Source organism: Triturus cristatus, chromosome 7, assembly GCF_964204655.1.
Source record: "Triturus cristatus chromosome 7, aTriCri1.1, whole genome shotgun sequence".
NCBI classification, from domain to species: domain Eukaryota; kingdom Metazoa; phylum Chordata; class Amphibia; order Caudata; family Salamandridae; genus Triturus; species Triturus cristatus.
In genome coordinates this window covers 133,314,317-133,332,749 of record NC_140590.1, presented here as the reverse complement: position 1 = coordinate 133,332,749, position 18,433 = coordinate 133,314,317, and the positions used below count along the sequence as shown (strand labels likewise).

The 18,433-nt window shown below is 47.0% G+C and overlaps 1 protein-coding gene across 8 annotated transcripts in view; it reads right to left on the bottom strand.

Moving 5' to 3' along the window:
- Positions 1 to 18,433, bottom strand: part of LOC146809025 (uncharacterized) — a 154,104-nt gene that overhangs the window by 33,558 nt on the left and 102,113 nt on the right. For 5 of the 8 annotated variants that reach the window (XM_085615830.1, XM_085615829.1, XM_085615825.1 and 2 more), the window contains one exon: positions 639 to 767. The exons of the other annotated variants lie outside the window; for them this stretch is intronic. In XM_085615830.1, coding sequence (XP_085471956.1) covers positions 639 to 767 — 129 coding nt within the window. The remainder of the gene's footprint in view (positions 1 to 638; positions 768 to 18,433) is intronic. 8 annotated transcript variants of the gene reach the window in all.

Here is an 18,433-nt window from a genome sequence, read left to right as displayed (position 1 = left end):
CGTGTGGGGCATGATTCCCAATGCGGTTCGTATGGACTTTTTACCATGCGAATCGTGATTGCCAGTTCGTACGGCACTTGTACGATTCGTACGGTAAAAAGACCGGATACGAGTCGCACGGGGATATTTTTTACCGGATCGTGATCGGCACCAAGGTGTTGATAATTTCCATTGTTGGAGTTTTTCTGTGTGTTTTTAAATGTCAATCAAAGATTTAAACCATAAAAAACTAATAGGGTCATGTCGCACTGCATGTGATTCTCTCTGAGCAATTCAGCAGTTGTAGAATGAGGCTGGTATTAAGTCATTCCCAAAGGCTCATTTTAGTTCCCAATCTTGTTGTGGTTTTGAGAAAAGGAAGGTGATGACATTGGTCAGAGAGGCAGGAAAGTGAAGAGACAATGGTCTGACGTCCATATGGTAGTGAACTGATAGAATTATGAATCAAGAGCAGTAAAGTGATGTATAATGATATTTAGGGTCAGCAGAAGAGAGTAAGAGAGAGAAATAAAGATTTTAAACTGGTTCACTGTAGATAGCTGTAGTCATTTTACCCTTGATAAGCTTTGTGAAAACTAATGCAAAAAGGGAATTCAGTTTATGACACAGAGGTCTAATTTAACATATGCCTCACTTACCAGAAGCAAAAGAACAGATGACCGCGAACCATCCTATGGCGTATGTCCAGGAGAAATAATAACTATAGTTTTCCACGAACCAAATGAGATGAACTGTTCCAGCAATCATCCCAGAAAACCCAAGAACACCTGTGAAGGAAAATAAGATGCACTTGGACACCAGAGAATCATGACCAGTAAATAGACATGCTGCCAGTGGCTACAGGCGACTGTAAATATTTTGATAGCAGTCTCAACATGTGATAATCATGCGAAATTGGGTTACAGGCTATCGTCCTTGAAGTGAAGCTATCTAGAGCAGGGATCTCCAAACTTTTTTGTAAAAAAATGTATTTATGTTCAATGAAAATCATCACAAGCTACTAACACAAATTATCAGTGCTATAACAGTGACTACTTTTTATTTTTCATTATTGCGTGTAGGACCATCTCAGAGCATTAGGCAAGGTCACCAGGAATAATGTAAAAAAAATAAAAGGCTTTTTCAAATTTTAATTTCCTCTACATGTCATAGCAGTTATATACAGAAAGCTGCCTGGCACCGCGGAAAGAATATTTATCATGAAACTCCCCAATGCAGCATCAATTTACCAAACATCAGCTTATCAGATCTGAAAATTCACATTTTAAAAACTGTTGGACTCATTATGATGGCGGGGGGACATCAGTCCGCCCGCCATCATAAAGGTGATGGGACCGACCACCAGACGTGCGGCAGTCCAACCAGTGCAATTAGGATGCGCCCGCCATACTGGCGGGTACATCCTAGCCTTTTACCATTGCGGACGGTGCTGCTGGTTGCAGCACCGACCGCAATGGTAAAAGAGCATGCACAGCATTTCCATGCACCACGTGGCAGGCACCACACACTGCCTGCCACTTGGAGCATGGAACTGCAGGCGGGTACCATGGGTAACCCCCCCCGGCAGTGCACCCCGCCCACCCCCCTCACAGTGGGGGCCCTCAACAGGCCAATACCCGCCAGTCTTCCCATGGCTACATCAAAGCCATAGTAAGGCCTGTCCACCACCCACATCCTAATATGGCGGACGGTGCCTGCTAGGCACCGCCACCATATTAGTGGGCCAGCTCTGCCCAGCAGGCAATCGTGATGATTGCCACCGGCAAAAAAGCCGTGGATGGACTTTGCATCTGCCGCGATACCCACCGCCATCCTAATATGGCGGCGAGTAAATCTCCTTACGTTGGTGGAACGATGCAGTGGCGATCGTTTCGCCATCGTAATGAGCCTCATAGTTTCCAATTATGGAATCACACCTGATTCAGACAAACAAACATTTTAATTTACTATGTTGGGCTGCACATAGGAGAGCTGCTCATGGGTAGCTGGGGAGCTACAAGTAGCTCATGAGCTACTCGTTGGAAAACCTTGACCTCAGCATCTTGAACAACAAGCATCTGCAATGCAATAGGTATTGCATTTATTAGAGTTTGAGCTATTGACATTGTAAATGACAATTGCCTTTTATTTATGTGTTGTTTTTAAAACAGATAAATAAAAGGCATTGTCATTTACAATGCCAATACCTTAGTCATAGAAGAAGTAAGCAAATGAAAGTGGCAAAAAAGTCAATGAACAGTAAGCAATGGGCAGGCCCTAAGTTCACTATAACTTAATGATATGTCTAAAAGACCCTTTGCCCCTACAGACAGTTAAGAGCTCTCTGTTGGGCGAGATTTAGAAAAACAGAAATTATTGAGAGGCCCGAAGGTTAAGAGGGGAAAAGTAAAGGAATTTTAAAAAAACAGAAAATGGGAAAATAAGCAAAAAACCTAAGTAGAGCTGAAAAAGAGCAAGAAAAATGCACTGACAGTCAAAAGTCATTGGTCCATATGTATCAAAATAGAGTTTTGCGATCCTCAAATTGCGATTTTCAGCAAATCGCAATTTGAGAATCGCAAAATGCAATGTATGTGGGATTTGCTAATAATTTTGCGAATCCCACATATTCCTTATCTGTGAATCGCACATTGAGATTCGTAAATAAGGAATACCTTCCCATTCATTCCTATGGGCAAGGAGGCCCATACGAATGAATGGAAAGGCGTTCTCAATTTGCGATTAGCAATTAGAGAATCGCAAATTGAGAATGCAATTTCAAGGGTGCCAGGGTGTGAAAAGGACACTCTGTTGCACCTCTGAAATGTGGATGTGTGCGCATGTGGCACACATACATGCCCTAAGGGCATGTATGTGCGCCCCATGGCACTTTAAAAAATACAAAATAGTGCATTTTTAAGAGAAATCGCAATTTACCACCAACTTGTAGTTGGTGATAATTAACGATTCCTTAAGGCCAAATCTCACTTTCCTTTGTGCTTCTTACATTGCATTTAAGGAATCTCAATTTGTGATTCCTTAAATGCAATCGCAAAATAGGGAATTGCAAAATTTGCAATTCTTTATTTTGCGAGGGGATTTTTGAGTGATACATTGCACACTGCTAATTTGCGATCGCAAACACTGAAATTCTGGGAATTTAAGCGTTTGCGATCGCAAATTGGCTTCATACATATGGCCCTATATATGTAAGAAAGCAAAAGAAACATGGGCAGAAGTGGTAGTGAACGTGAACCCTGCACAGATTAACATCAATGTAATGTTTTAAGAAGTTCTAAAACTGTTTTTGTACCTTCTTGTTTTCATAATGCTGGCTGTCACCACATTGTTGCCGCTCCAGAGCACTGTACAGCAAGCAATGCTATTATTTTGCTGAATGTTATACATTTTATCTGCTTCCGACTTGTCAAATGCGGAGACTGCATTGCAGGGGTTAAAACCTGCATCCTGGAGGTTATAGACCAATATATCTACAGCAAGCGCTTTAACCCACTCAGGCATCTCAGCAGGGTAGGCCTGTAAAGTGCAGTTCACATAAGTATGAACTTGGTGCTTAAACCGACGGCACTAGTTTATTAGCATATACTTTTGCCATTATTACAAATATTTCTGTACAACTGGATGTCCTCTCAGCGCTACAAATTCTCTTTAGCAGACTGATGTCTTATGTTATGGTTTTAAATGACAGGAGGTCTAGGAGAGGACGTGGAGAGGGCATTGACCGTTCTGTAGGCGTATTATCGACAATCCTGTTGATCAGTTACAGATCGCGCTTGCTAACAGGCCGAATATCCCCGCGATATCCCTCTTTAGACGCTGGAACAGGCGGAAGTCCTTGCGCAAGTGGCGTGCCTACATTTTGAAACAACCCGAAATCAGATGTTCCTTGACACAAAAGGTCTCTGTACCATGTAGTATTGTGTGAATACCACAAGGCCAAAGCGGGTTGCCAGAATCATCCACGTATCCCCATCCCTGTTGGTGCCTGCCCATCCTTACCCCCTTGCTGTCAGCCATATGTCAGTTTCCCTAATCTTGGTCACCAGACATCTGCGCTTTAACGGCCCACCGCTGCCAAAGAGCTTTAAAAACAAGCTGTTTTGGGTGGTGTGCATGCAGCATAACAACAAGCATTTCCACTGACATACTGAGCCCCCCACCAAGGTGCATTAAAAACAAGGGGGCATTGTAGTATCCTCAGGTCATGTTAATATGTTCCCTTTCATTCTGTACCTAGCTGCTCAGCCAGTGTGAGTGCTCCGCGTAGAATGTTAGTGTGAGTGGAATGCTTGGGTGCCTGTGTGTGTGTGAGACAGTTGGGAAGATGGGCTGAGCAGCTAGGAGGCAACTCCTGGTGGGGCCTGTTCTGGGCTTACTGTATCTGCATCTAAGATCTTAATAAACTTCATCTACTTCTACCTGGCCACGTCTACAGCGTCTACTTGTACCTCCTGCACACGTGGGGACAACCCACTACAGGCATATTCTCAAGGAGCTAACGCCGAGTTATCGGCACTTTAGCGCAGCCAAAGTCGCGTTAAAATTACCGCCCCATTCACAAGCTGGTGCCAACTGCTGATATCACCAGATTTCCGGCGATAGCATCCTCCAAAAAAATCGCCACAGATGGCCCTGGCAACTATCGCTACTGAGATGCAGAGTAGGCGTTCCCGAGCAAAAAGCTGTGACAACACCACACCTCTACATTCTCTACGACCAGCCAGATCTGCGAAAAGATCACAAACAGGTGATAAGGCGTGGTAGCAGCAGAAAATTAGCACCTGCTCTGACCAGGTGTAGAGTCGGACGACAGCCTGCACCAGAAAAGGGAGCCCAGCCCAGCACCACACCTGAAGAACAGCAGATGCCATGGAGCCAATGATCATGCAGCTCGGCACCCCAACAGGGCCACAACACCCTCAATCACCACCACCAGGACCCCAACGGTGCCCCCTGCACCCCTTCAAGACCAACACTGAGGAAGCTCAGACGAAGACAGCGACCTCTTGAAAACGCACCAACCTCACAGACTCAACACCAGGGAATCTCATTGCCTACCACAGGCTCAAAAGGACAACCATGCTACGCATCTTGACCACCATTGCCCACAGGCTGACGGTACCAACACAGCGGACAACCAACATCCCTCCGCAGACAAAGCTGCTAACTGCGCTGCACCTGTTGGCTCTGGGACCTTCCAACCAACAAATGCCAGAGTTGGAGGAGTCTCAAAGCTAGCACAATCTAAGTCCATGACAACTGCCCCGGATGCCATCATCAGCCTGGTACCCCAGTACCCATACTCCCCCCACCCTGCGCATGAACCGCTGGAGACCTAGCAAGGCGCCTACACCATAGCTGCCTTCCCGCACATGTCAGGGGGCAATTGACTGCACACATGTCCCACTTGTGCCCTCTGGCAACACTGTACACAAGATCTGCTACCGAAACCACACGCATTCCACAACTTTGCAGGCAATAGTGGACCACCGGGGAATCTCCACCAACGTCGACACCAACCACCCATGCAGAGTGCATGAGTCCTACATCTTCCGACAGTCCATCATCAATCAGCGCATCTAGGCTGGCACCTATGGAAATGCGCAGCTCGTTGGAAATTACCAAATGAACACACCACACACCTCTACTCCACAATCATGCAACTCACAACACTAGGAATGCACACATCACAAACTCACATACGACATGCCAAACAACATGCCTACCCACCAGACATGACAGCACAACCTACTGTGGCAACCTGGGTCAGCCATGCACATAAGCCATCAATGGCATGGCACCTCAGCCACTCGATAGCAGATTATGGGAAGAGGTAGGGACCAGGTATGTGCGAATGAGGCAAGTGACCGATAAATGAGAATGTACACAATGCCAAGTGTGGCGTGGATGCGATGGCCAGACTACAGTGTGTAGACCACAAACATATCCATGTTAACATACACCGCTGGTGAATGGAGTGTAGTGGACAGTGTACGCAACCAAGTCACCCCAGCCAGTGGGGAAGATCCCGGAAATGTAGCTTGTTACGTCCCCCCTGTAAGCGTGAGTGGAGTGGGCTGGCCCGGCGTACGCCAGGCCAGCGTAGGGGTGTGAATAAAAAGCAGGTAACTCTGGGCGTGGTTCCCTTCTGGAATGTCCAACATCCCTGCAAGGGCGGCGCCCCTCACCCTGCCACGAGGCCGTCGAAGTGAGCGGTGTTGCCTGCAATCATGTGCGCGTGCTGCACCCCGGGCCCCTGGTCCCCGTACCAGTCCTGCCAGGCCTTGCACACCCAGGCCTCAATGCACACCTGCCTACACCGGCGTGTGTCAAAAAGGGCCCACCACGTGCCGGGGCAAGCTCCAAGCCCGAGTGTCGCAACCCTGGCAGCCTCCTCAGACCATCACGGCCTCTGCGACACAGGCTCTGTGTCGCGTACTCCACCGGGATACACAGCGGACTAGTAGGTCACACATTTGGAACTGAGTCTTGATTACACTATGGCAGAGAACATTAGTTATGGCTGCTTTTATCTCACATTACTCCCTTCGATGTGGTGACACCAAGTTTGTGCATAGCATCCTAACCACACATGTCTGTGTGCCCACGCGGATTACTGCCCTTGGGCCACACTGCACTGGAGTAGGTCACACATTTGGAACTGAGTCTTGATTTTTCAATGGCCGAGTACATATCATTGCACGCAAGGAGAGGTGTAAGGGGATGACGCATTTCAGTCAGGAGGAAAAAAGGATCATCGTTACGGAGGTGATCGAACACTACCGACAACTGCCCTGGTGTCACTAACTCTGTGCATCGCAAGCCAATGGCACGTGGCTGTGGTTCCCTGCTGACTGATGCCTACGGCCTACACTGCGGTCGAGTAGCTCACACATTTGGGACTGAGTCTTGTTCACACAATGTCCGAGTACACACATTAATGCAGCGTTTACATCACTGTACTCCCTTCGATGTGGTGACACCAAGTCTACGCATAGCATCCCAACCACACGTGTCTGTGGGCTCTTGATGACTACGCTCTTGGCCTACACTGCGGTCCAGCAGGCCTCACGCCAATCCAATCCATACTAGGCAGGACACGTTATCGTCGCTGACTGAACACCCTCTCAGCTCTGGTGCTTTTACCTCCGTCAACCACGAGTCACCCCCAAATGCCATGTCAACGTTGTGTGTTAGTGTTGCAGGAGGAGCATGCTGGACTGGGTCTGGCCCGCGCTGACCAGTGCCTCGGGCCTACACTGCAGTCGAGTAGGTCACACATTTCGGACTCAGTCTTGATTTATTTATGGCTGACTTGATGTCATTGTATAGACCTCATCGCAGACTGCATCACCTTTCAGCTCCGATGCCACTAAGTCTGTTCCCCGAGGTCCATGGACACTTTCTCGTTGAACCTTGGTAGCAACTGAGACCATGGACTGGGGGATGTCGTCACCGTCATGTCGGTGATACTGACTTTGTGGCAAAAACCAGGCAGTAGCATTCCACTCCTCCATTTGCTGCTTCTGGATGGCTTACACACTCTGCATCATGCCCTGGAGGACACCTTCCACTGTCCCCGCAACCCTCCGCCACATTCACCTCGGACATCGATGAGGACCCGCTCAGCTAGCGTGGCCCATCTCACTGCACCGCAAGTCACCATCCCATGGCGGTGTGCCTGTGCCAGCTACAGTGCATCCAGGACCACTAACTCTGTGCAGCTCAAGTCAGGGACCCTGGCTCCTGAGGTTTTGGATGGCCACTGAGACGATGGCCTTGGGGTCATCATTGCCATGTGCATGTGGCCCTGCGCTGTCCGCTGCCTCCGGACTCAACTGCGTTAAACCAGGGCTCACACATCAAACCGAGTCCTGACCGGCCTGGACGACGCATCACCGCAGGAGGCACATGCCACCACGGCCAGGTCCACCTCCAAACGCCAACTGCAAGAGTCGAAACGGTCGAAACAATCGTACGGGCTGGCTAACGGAGTTGCTCACACCTGTGGTGGATGCCATCATCTGCCTGATACTCTGCTCGGCACTCCAGGTGGCCCAACCCCAGTGCACTGCAACTCACGGACACTTCTGTTTGCATTATAGATGACCTCTGTACTAGCTCCGGCTACCTCCATGATGCTCCACAGTTGTCTCTGTTATGCTGGTGTTATCTGTTTCCATTTTATTTTACTGCTGTTCACTGTTCAAGACTTTGCCAGCACCAACCACTCACCCCCACACATCCAGCACAAGCGTCACTGCAGATGTGGCCCTGCCAATAAAGAGGCCGCGTGCACATGCCCGTGGCCAGTTCCACAAACTATCTGCGTGTGTCCTTGTGGTCATTATGTATGCATGAGGGCCCTGGGCCCGACAACATTAAATTGCGTTGTGTACTGCGGACGCCAACATGTCACCACAGGCAGCGTGTTGAACCTTGAACATGTAGCTTTATCGTCACCCACTCAATACGTTAGAGGAGTGTACTGGGCCGTCATATGCAGGTCCAGCGTGGTTGTGTGAATGAAAATTGCGTGCCTCTAGGCGTGGTTCAGTACTGAAAATGTGCAAATGCATGTGTCTCTGTCGCAGTGTAGGTCTCCTTTGTGTGGTATAGGGGGTCCCTGAGGGGAATTAGACACCCACGCATGTGATCCAGTTCGTATTCCATGGGTTTGGATCCCACCCGCACCTGTTCGGCCACCTCTGTTTGGCATCCTGACACCTGGTATTGGAATACCATGTGTAGCTCAGTGAGTTGTCGGGAGCCAGCCGTGCTGGCGGGTGCTTTCTGTTGTGTGGTCTGTGCAGGAGCTGGGTTCTCCTCTATGTAGCTTGGCTGCCGTGGTCCTGATGGTGGGTTGCCTGGGATGTCCATGAGCTGTTGTGGGGCAGCGGTGTCGAAGGTGTGGTAGTCCTCTCCAGCATCACTGGTGAGTTGTCTGGTCTGCTCTGCTGGAGGTGTTGTTTATCCCTCTGCAATGTGAAAGGGAGATGCATGTTGACATTGTGTTGACATGTATGTTGGTGCATTGTTCTTGTTTACAGGCAGACTGTATGACTATGTACATTGTGACTGTTTGGGAGGTGCTGGATTTTGATGCGGGACAGTGGACATTTGAACTACATGATGGATGTTAGGTTGTACGTGTACATTTCCTTCTCACAGTTTCCTGCTCTGATAGATGTGGTTGGGCTGTTTCAGAGCATGAGCGCAGCCAGTTGTGTCCTCTTTTCTGCAGTGTGAATGTTGCACTTTGTGCCACATTGTCGTCAATGTGGATGTGCTGTTATTGCTATGTGTGTGTGCTGCAGTGTGTCACGGGGATGAGGGACATGATCCAGGGTCACTGTGGGTGTGCAGTGTGCTACACATGATTATGCATGTGTGCCATTGTGCCCATCTCCCCCGCCCCACCAGTCCCTGGTCGTTAATCACCCTGTTGATGTTGTGTCATGTCCTCTCGTGCTGTGTCCAGACTCCCACCTCCTTGTAGTGTCTTCACACTGATGACTGTGGCCCCTGTTTCCTCCTGCTCCTCCTGAGGCGCAGGACTTCCACCTCCTGTTGACATTGCTGCCTTCCTGTTGGTAGCGGGTTTGTGCTTGGTTTGATTTTCTACATGCCAGCGCCTTGTGGCCTCCTCCATTGCCCTCCTCGACACTCCGACTGCATTCACATTGGTCTAATTGTGTGTCAGTTGATGGTAGTGTTCTGTCACCTCCGTGACGGCAATCTGCTTTTCCTGCGGACTGCACCTCGTCTTCCTCTCACTCTTCTCCTTGGCCTTCACCGACCCCGTTGTTCCTTGCTGGTGGTCTGTGAGGCTTGTGGGGTTTGCGTTGGCCTCTGCACTGGGTCCGGGGGCATCCATGGTGCTCTGCAGGTGCTTTTTTCTCTCCCTTTTTTCCTGTTGTTTTTATAGTGCATTTTCCCGCATGACGCGCGGGATTTGCAGGTCTGTGGCTGGTTTTCGCTGGTTTTTGTATCGCAATTTGGTGATTTTGCGTTCTTGTTTCCCAAATTTACGGCATCGCGTTGACTGTATCATGGACATTTGACGTGTTATCGTGGGCCTAACGCATGGTAGCGCCGATTTGGGAATACCACGTTACCACAGTTTTCGCACGTTCTTGAGAATATCCCCCAAGCTGTTTTAGGTGGTGCACGTGCAGGATAACAACAAGCATTTCCACTGACAAATTGATTTATCTGTGCCATGCTCACTGCTACAGCGCTGATCAAAGGCGCCTGTAACATGGCAGTTTGCTGAGGGAATGAAAGTAAAGTTATGCGTGCGTGCGCTTTAAAAACAAGCTGTTTTGGGTGGTGCGTGTGCAAGATAACAACAAACAATTCCACTGACAAACCGATTAATCTGTGCCATGCTCGCTGCTACTGCGCTGATCAAAGGTGCATGGAACATGGCATTTTGCTGAGGAAATGAAAGTAAAATTGTGCCAGAGTGCCTGCTGAAATCTGTTGCGCGGCATGAAAACCTATTTTTCCTCATTTGTTTTGCGACGCGTGGTGGCAGAAAGTAAAAGGAGTTCTCCCACACAGCTCCTGGATGTTCAAATCACCATAAATTTCCAGGAGCTGCGTGACCCTACCCCCGTGCCTTGTGACCCTTGCAGGTGAGTAGCTGCACTTAATAAACACTGATTGATTGATAGACAGCATCTGAAGAGGGAATGCGTAAGGAAACGGTGCTTTTCTCGTGTGCCTGAGCCTTGACCGGACATGGCATATGGCCAAAGTGAACGAGTGAGGAGGCACCAAAGAAAAGCAACATCGGAGTGAGGCAATGGTAAGTAGGAGGCGGGAAAAAATTGGTGGTATTGATGACTACAGGTCTTGCAGACAGAGCATGCGTGCTTATGCTCGACCTAAAAAGGAAATTTGATGATTTCTGTGCACCAATGGGGTGGCCATCTTGGAGTGGCATGAATACACTGTTTGCAGTGTGAAAAAAGGATGGCCATTTTGAAATTACTGGAAAGCATTGCTGCTGTTTAAAAGAGGGATGTCATCTTTGAGTTATATATACAATGACTGCATATTACAGACAGATGGCAAGCATAATTTTTTGAATAAGGAGACACTCAGGAAAATACAGTTTTGTGTTATAGTTCAGATATAAGCTGGCTTGGCTGGACTGTTTCTACTGGCTGAGATTAATTCAAGCATCCCTCCCATCACTTTTTTGTTTACTGCAGTATTTCAAACACATACACATAAACCTTGCACAGGTCACGCTCTGCTTTATACCAGCAACATGCACACAGGTCGGACTCTGCAGAATACCAGTGACGTACAGCTCAAAGAGGACTGCCCCTGAGCTACACCAAGCATGCAGCTCCTATAGGTCCTGGAGGTGCATAAAAATCATCCAACCCTTACATATCACAGAATACGAAATTTAAATGTGTGCATTAGCACAGTAATCTTTGTGTCCTAAAGTATTAACCAAAAGTGTCGCATCTGAACCGCAACTCTTCTCACACAAGTAGAGAGGGGAAGGTAAAACTACCACTCGTCCTCCTGAGACACACATCAACCACAAAAAGTTTGGTAGATGTATAAACATAAGTGACTGTGACCCCTAACTAGGAAACCACGTCAAAGTCCTATAAGGACGTCACAGTATTCCTGTCCAAGTGTCTAGGGAAGTCCATCCTTATGGAAGAGGAGGCCTCACACACACATTTGTGTCATTCTTCATTATCGTCAATCCGTCCCCACCCTGGTAGGACAGTGCCACCAGGGCAGACTTGACCTGCTGTTAGACACAGCCCAAGAGGGAGTTCTTAGATAAAAAACTACTGAATAAGAATGGAATCCAGATCAGTGATTTAAACATACCTTACAGTTCCCCGGCTTAACACCTTTATCAATTGGTGACTACAGGCAAGGCAAGATGGTATGTTGAGGACAATGGCTCAAACCATCTCTCTGTTGGTCCAACATGATTCTGCCCTACTCTGTAGCCCTAACGGGTCTGGGGCATTCTTCAGGGCCAAGGATCCCTAACTACCTTCCGGCGGTTGAGGCGCTGAATTTGCTTTATACTAAGAAAACAAAAGGTAAACTCAGGAGAGCCCTACCTGAGTTGAGGTGTACCTCCTTACCACCTGGTACCAGCGGTAAGGAGCGGGCTCTATTAGGTGGCAAGGCACGATGTACCTTTTGGAGTTTGTGTGATTATAAAATACATCACCCCCTCTTTGACCAGGAAGCCGGTATACCCTAAAGTCTGAGGTTAATCTGACCTACACCTCAACTTAGGTAGGACTCTCCTGGGATACCATTTGTTTTCTTAGCATAAAACAAATTCGGTGATTCAACCATTACAAGGTAGTTAGGGATCCTTGGCCCTGAAGAATGCACCAGACCCGTTAGGGCTACAGAGCTCATATATTTACTGTGTGCTTTATCCTCCATTAATGAAGAATATATTGCGTGAACTTTTAGAATATGAATGAACCATCCTGTTTTTAAATGGATTATGTTTAAGGGCCTACCAATAGATTTTTTTTCATATGTGCATTTCATTTAAATTAGAAACAAGATTTTTATAATGTGTATATTAATGTTTCAGCAGCATTTGAATGAAGTATGAGCTTACATTTACGTTTATGAGTTTATATTATAATGCTTATGTTAATACATGCTGAATAATTGTTTTAATTACAATTACTAATTACTGTCATGCTTGCTTTATGTTAGGTGTATGTGCACATTAACAATTATTAAATGTGCACAACTGAATCTTGCATTCATTTCTCTCAACTAGGCCTGTATTTTGCCTCTGCAGAAGACATTATTTTCTCGTTTCTGCTGACATGACTTTCTATTGATGGTATGTTCACAGAGATTGTTAGTTTGGAAATAGATACAATACTGTGTTAGTGATAAAGAGAATGCTTGAGAAGAAGACCTTGACAAAGTACATGAAGAGTTAGAGTACTTGCTAATAGGACTATATGACTTCCAAGGGCTCTGTCGTTCCCAGAATCAGCATAAGAATATTGGTAAAGTATCACCTTGAATGTGTGAATTGGGACATGGACTGTGAAGCCCCTGATGGCGTGAGTTAGGGGTGTCGACCATTCAACTCTAATGGTATTAAATGGTATTAAATTATATGAAATGATATTCATGTATTTGGACGTTGGATTACTTGCTCTTGGACTCAGAGAGGTGCAGACCTCTTTGTTTTTTTCCCCTGCCTTCTTTTTTCTTGAACTGGAAGAGGTACAGACCTCTTGGCTCTTGCCCTTTGGACTTCTCGCAATGAACATTCCTTTTCCTCTGAAAGACTCCTGGACGAGTTCCTATGATACCGACTATTTGCTTAATTAATTCCTTTCCCCCATGATTTTAGACTTTTTGATGGAATTATTTCTAACTTGAATTTGACTGCATTCGAAAAGTATTCATGAATGAAAGGAGAAGCCAAGGACTCTTCTCAGAGCATCAGATCCTTTTGCTAATTCTCGGTATAGCAGTTACAGAGCAGCTCATTTGTTCAATCTTAACGCGTCTAAATTTCTTTAGGTGGTTTGGATATCCCCTTGTTATTTTGTATCTTTATAGTGTGACGCGAATAATGATTTACATACATTTGACTGCTAACTTTTAATAAAACCCTTAACTTTATCTCTGATTCCTGGTCCTTATTGTGTAGCCAAATTGGTTCTACAATTATTGATTTGATCGAAGGTGTGTTTGCTCTCTACTTGCATAAGTCAGCTGAATGATCGAGGTAAGAGGTAATGAGGGAGCTGTCAATACCAGCTCCATCAGTCCAATTCATCAGATTAGAGACATATGAATCTTCCAGAGCCTGACTCATGTGTACCAGACACACAGCTCCCTCATGTTAAACTCTGCTGCAGATACCTGTATCCTCAACAGATCAGACTCTGCTGTTTGTAGACAGATCCAACTCGCACAAGTCAGACGCTGACATGCAACGCTCATACGCTTCTCCCACAGATCTTTTTCTGCTCTCCAGTGACACACACAGCTTCTACAGGTCTGACTTTAATGTACGGCAGGGACACCTTCTGCTCACACTTGTCAGTCAGTCTCTGCTGTATACAGACCACTACATCTCCCACAGGTCAGCCTTTAATGTACATCAGACACATGCTGCTCACACTAGTCAGACTCCTGTGCAACAGGAGTTGATATTGAGGGGGATATGTACAAGCCCCTATCGCCACGGGGACGTCACTTTTTGCGATGCTCCTGTGGTGATAGGGGCTTTGTCTTATTTACAAGGCTGCATTAAGCCAGTCAAGGCCCCCTTTCACGGTGTGCTTAGCGTGAAAGGGGAGGGCAATGGGTGTTGCTGTGGGTGTTCCAACGCAATACCCATTGATTCTGACGCTGCCTCCTATTTACAAGGGAGGCGTAAATAGGAGGCAGTGCCAGAATTAAGACTAGGAAAAACCTGGTCGTACCCTGGTGCAACGAGGATAAATGTTTAATTTCTCCTGGTTTTTAGGTCTCGGCTAGTGAAGGCTGCGCTTGCGCAGTCTCGCTCGCGAGATTTAATGACTTGGAGAAGAGGGGCTTGAACCCGCCTCTCTTCTCTCCTCTTCTCCTTTGGCTGGCCTCTTAAATGCTGGTCAGCCATTGGAGAAGAGATTTGTCTCTCCAAACAAGCCCCGTCCTTTTCGGATTCGGGGGCGTGTTTTTTTGATTCTTTCTCTCCTCTGGAATGTAAACATTCCAGCCAATGGCAAGAGGAGAGAAAAGAAAAACACGCCCCCGAATCCGAAAACGCCACTGCGTTTCTCCGAGGCATTTCTGCTTGATCTCGGAGAAAGGCGGTGGTGTTCTGTACCTAGACATGCACTCCGACCATCTCTGGAGTGACTTGTTGCTGACGTCTGAACAAGCAGACCAGGCTTCTAATCCCGGCAGCCTCGACTGACAAACTTGTGCGCTCCTGGGCAGCATATCACGTCCCTGCGCAATGCTTCAATTATCTGCCAGAACAGCAGTGCATCGAGCCTGAAAACCAGTGCTTCCTGCTGTTCCTCTCCAGTATCTTACCTTTAGTGCAGCAAGTTAACTTACACTCCCCTCATACACGCGATGCACGCATACACCTATCCACACACGCACGCCCTTACCTACTCCAGACTACTCCAAAAATACTCTTGCATCCAACACATACGCTCACAAAAAACATGCTGCTCTGCTAAAAGCACCTGGTGGCTAGCTCAATGTAAAACGTAGAGCGCTGGGCAGGGCCCATCTTAATGTGTCGGCGCATTTTTGTGTTTCTGTTTTGATTAATGGTTCTCCCCCTTTTATACCTGAGCACGCGTGAGCTCAGTGCACAGCACAATGTATACACAACATTGCTGAAATGCTTGGAGGGTAGATGAGTTATGGCATGGAAGAAGCATCTCTTATTTCCGTGTATAAAGTTCGCTCTCCCTTCCCCACACCATTAAACTGTCATCCCCCACAATCCTGAACAGAAAGGCACCGACAGGCACTGACACGACCGCGAGAGGCACCCGAGCCGGGCCGGGCATCCCGAGCTGGGAGGGCCTCTCTGAAGAGGGGCCGGGGCATCCCTTCTCTGTCCCAGCCCAGCTAGGCTCCACATTCTTCCCTGGCAGTCCTGCGCACGTGGTCTGGTGGCTGTCGGTGGCTTCATCCACCTCGCTGACTTGTGAGATGTGCTGGCAGGAGCCACGGGCCCTTCAGGAAACCTGAACTGCCTCCTCGGTAGACTCCAGCGAGCTTTGAATTATTCATTTATATATTTAGATGTTTTTGTAAAGTGCGATTGTCCTCTTGCCATAGCTTAAAGGAGGTGTGGCGCTTTAGCCAGAGCGGCGGACTCGGAAGTGGGGCTCACTGTTCGATCCCGGCGCTGGCAGCAGCTCAGCTCAGCATCATGTGACTCTGGGCAATAGGGTGGCTCTATTTGTGTGTGGGTTGCTCTATGTGAGTGGCTCTGTGTGGGTGGCTCTGTGTGTGTGGGTGGCTTTGGGTGTGTGGCTCTGTGTGTGGGTGCACATGCAATAGGTCTCGCATTTGAGAGTGATTAAGCTATTGACATTGTAAATAACAATGCAGTTTCTTTAAATGTTTTAAAAACAAAAACATAAACAAAAATATGTCATGAGCAATGCCAATAGCTTTACTTTAACAATGCCGAGACCATTGCATTGTAAATGCTTGTTGCAACTTCTGTGTGTGCTGCATTAAGCAGCATGCATCGAAGTTAGAAAATGGCATTTAAAGATTGTTTATGTGCAGGAAGGGCGACCTTCCTGCACATAAACAATCTTCTCCTGCATGTAGACGCCATTGCACTAAGGTGCAAGGATGCCTGTGTTGGCGCTAGGCTGGTAAGTGTAGCGCCAGCGCAGGGGGAAACGCAGGGCTGCACCTTATTCTTGTAAATATGGCGCAGCCCTGTATTTCTGAAGGCGGAGAGAGGCGTTAAGCCTGGAAGGCTAACGCCTCTCTACGCCACCTCACTTGTATATATGCCCCTGAGTGTCTAATCAGGACCCTAAAGATGGTACATTCCAGGGTGTCTCTACTGTTGGCAGAAAATGGGACGGTGAAGTGTTGACTTGGAGTCCAATGAATGGAGACTTTGTAAAATCAATGAATGAGATCTAGGTTGCCCTGAATGACAGTCTTGATGATGACCCTTGGAGTGACGTGTGTAGCTCAAAGTGAGTGCCTTCCTACAAGCGGCTCAACAAAATATAGCCCTTTTCATGCCACAACAAGACTCTGGTGCATTGAGCCTCCGCCTTGAGAAAAATATATCACTGCTTACTATGTACACTGGGGCCCATTGGGCTCTTTGGATCTGTCCCTTCCCTTTTTTAACAAACTGTGCTACAGCTTTTGCATTGAGCACTGTACCGCCCACACCTGTAGTCACAAAAAGACATCTGCATGATCTGAATGCACTGATATAATCTTATGGTTTGGTTTGTGTCTCTTTTTTATAACAATCCATTGGTTGAGTTTTCCCAACAATCTAGTGTTGTGTGTACATGTTGGTTCAAAGTATTGTTTCTTTGAGTTATGCACCAGAGAGTGTAAACCTTATTTCTTGTTGTGCAATTTGAATACCCAGATTCCACATAGAGGTGGGTTACTTCCTGATATGACTTTCATTTACTTTATTTACTGATTTTTATTTTTATGACACAAAGAGAACTGCATGGAAGATTTACAGTGATAGCTCTGCTGTATGGGTTTACCTCAACTGTCTACTGACTGAGATTGTGGGTTCTGTAACATTTAATGTGTCCATCCTGTCCTGTCTGACAATCTACTTGGAAAGGGCAGTGAAATTAGATGCAATATGCAATGCAAAAACCAAGGGCCAATGTGAAAATATTCAGCAGGAATGTTTTAGCTGCCTATAACACCCATGGCTTTTTACCCAATTTTAGTCAATTGCACTGAAAAATGTACAGTTTTGTCCCTGCTTTTTACAGTATTTTGGGGGTGAAGGTGAATCTCAAACACTGCTGATCAGGATCGGTCAGGCTTGCTTAGCACACAATTTAAGTTTTGAGCGTGTTCTTCAATTCCCCCATCAGAACTTATGACATAGGTGAAGTAATATGGATTACTGGCTGGGGGGGAGGGGTGAAGCCCTACTCAAGCAGCAACCAAAATTCTAGTGAGAGTAAAACACAAGCAAACTCCAAACTAACCTTTGCTTAATCCCCTGGTAACTTTGCACAAAATACATCAGGTTTAATTTAGAGGCAATTTGTAAAGTATCTATGCACCTTTTCCAAACAGTAATAAAGTGAAAATACACCAAAGAGAAATCCCACACCAATTTAGAAAAATAGCGTAAAATTGATTACATTATTTGAGACCAAAATGACAAAAATCCAATTAGTAGAACCGAGATATGCAATTTTAAAAACTTGTGGGAAAACAGTGCTTAGAAGGACAAAGTGCAAACTGTGGTTATCTGATGGCAATGGACCAGGACAAAGCCACACTAACAGGCTGCCTGTGATGGGCCATGTGCAGGATACAGGGACCAAGTAAGGTCCGGCTTGCAGAGTGTTTTAAGGTCCTGTGCAAATGATGCCTTGCGCAGCAATGGTTCCAATTTACTGCCGGGCAGTGAAGAGAGATCCTGCATCAAGATTCATCATGAAGTAGCAGTTCCGAGGAGCTGCAGGGCGGTGATGCAAGGTCCTTAATCAAGATGAGTAACACTGCGTTGATTCCAATGGGCTGCTGGCTGCGATGTGTGGTACTTCTTCGAGATCGGTCGAGCTGTATCGGGTCTGCAGGGACCACAGCTGGGCTGGCAGATTACCTTTAGGCCCACTTCCAAAGGTCCAGTACTGGGGTGACACCACTTGGGCACAGGACTCCCAGCAGGCAGAGTCCAGTTGCT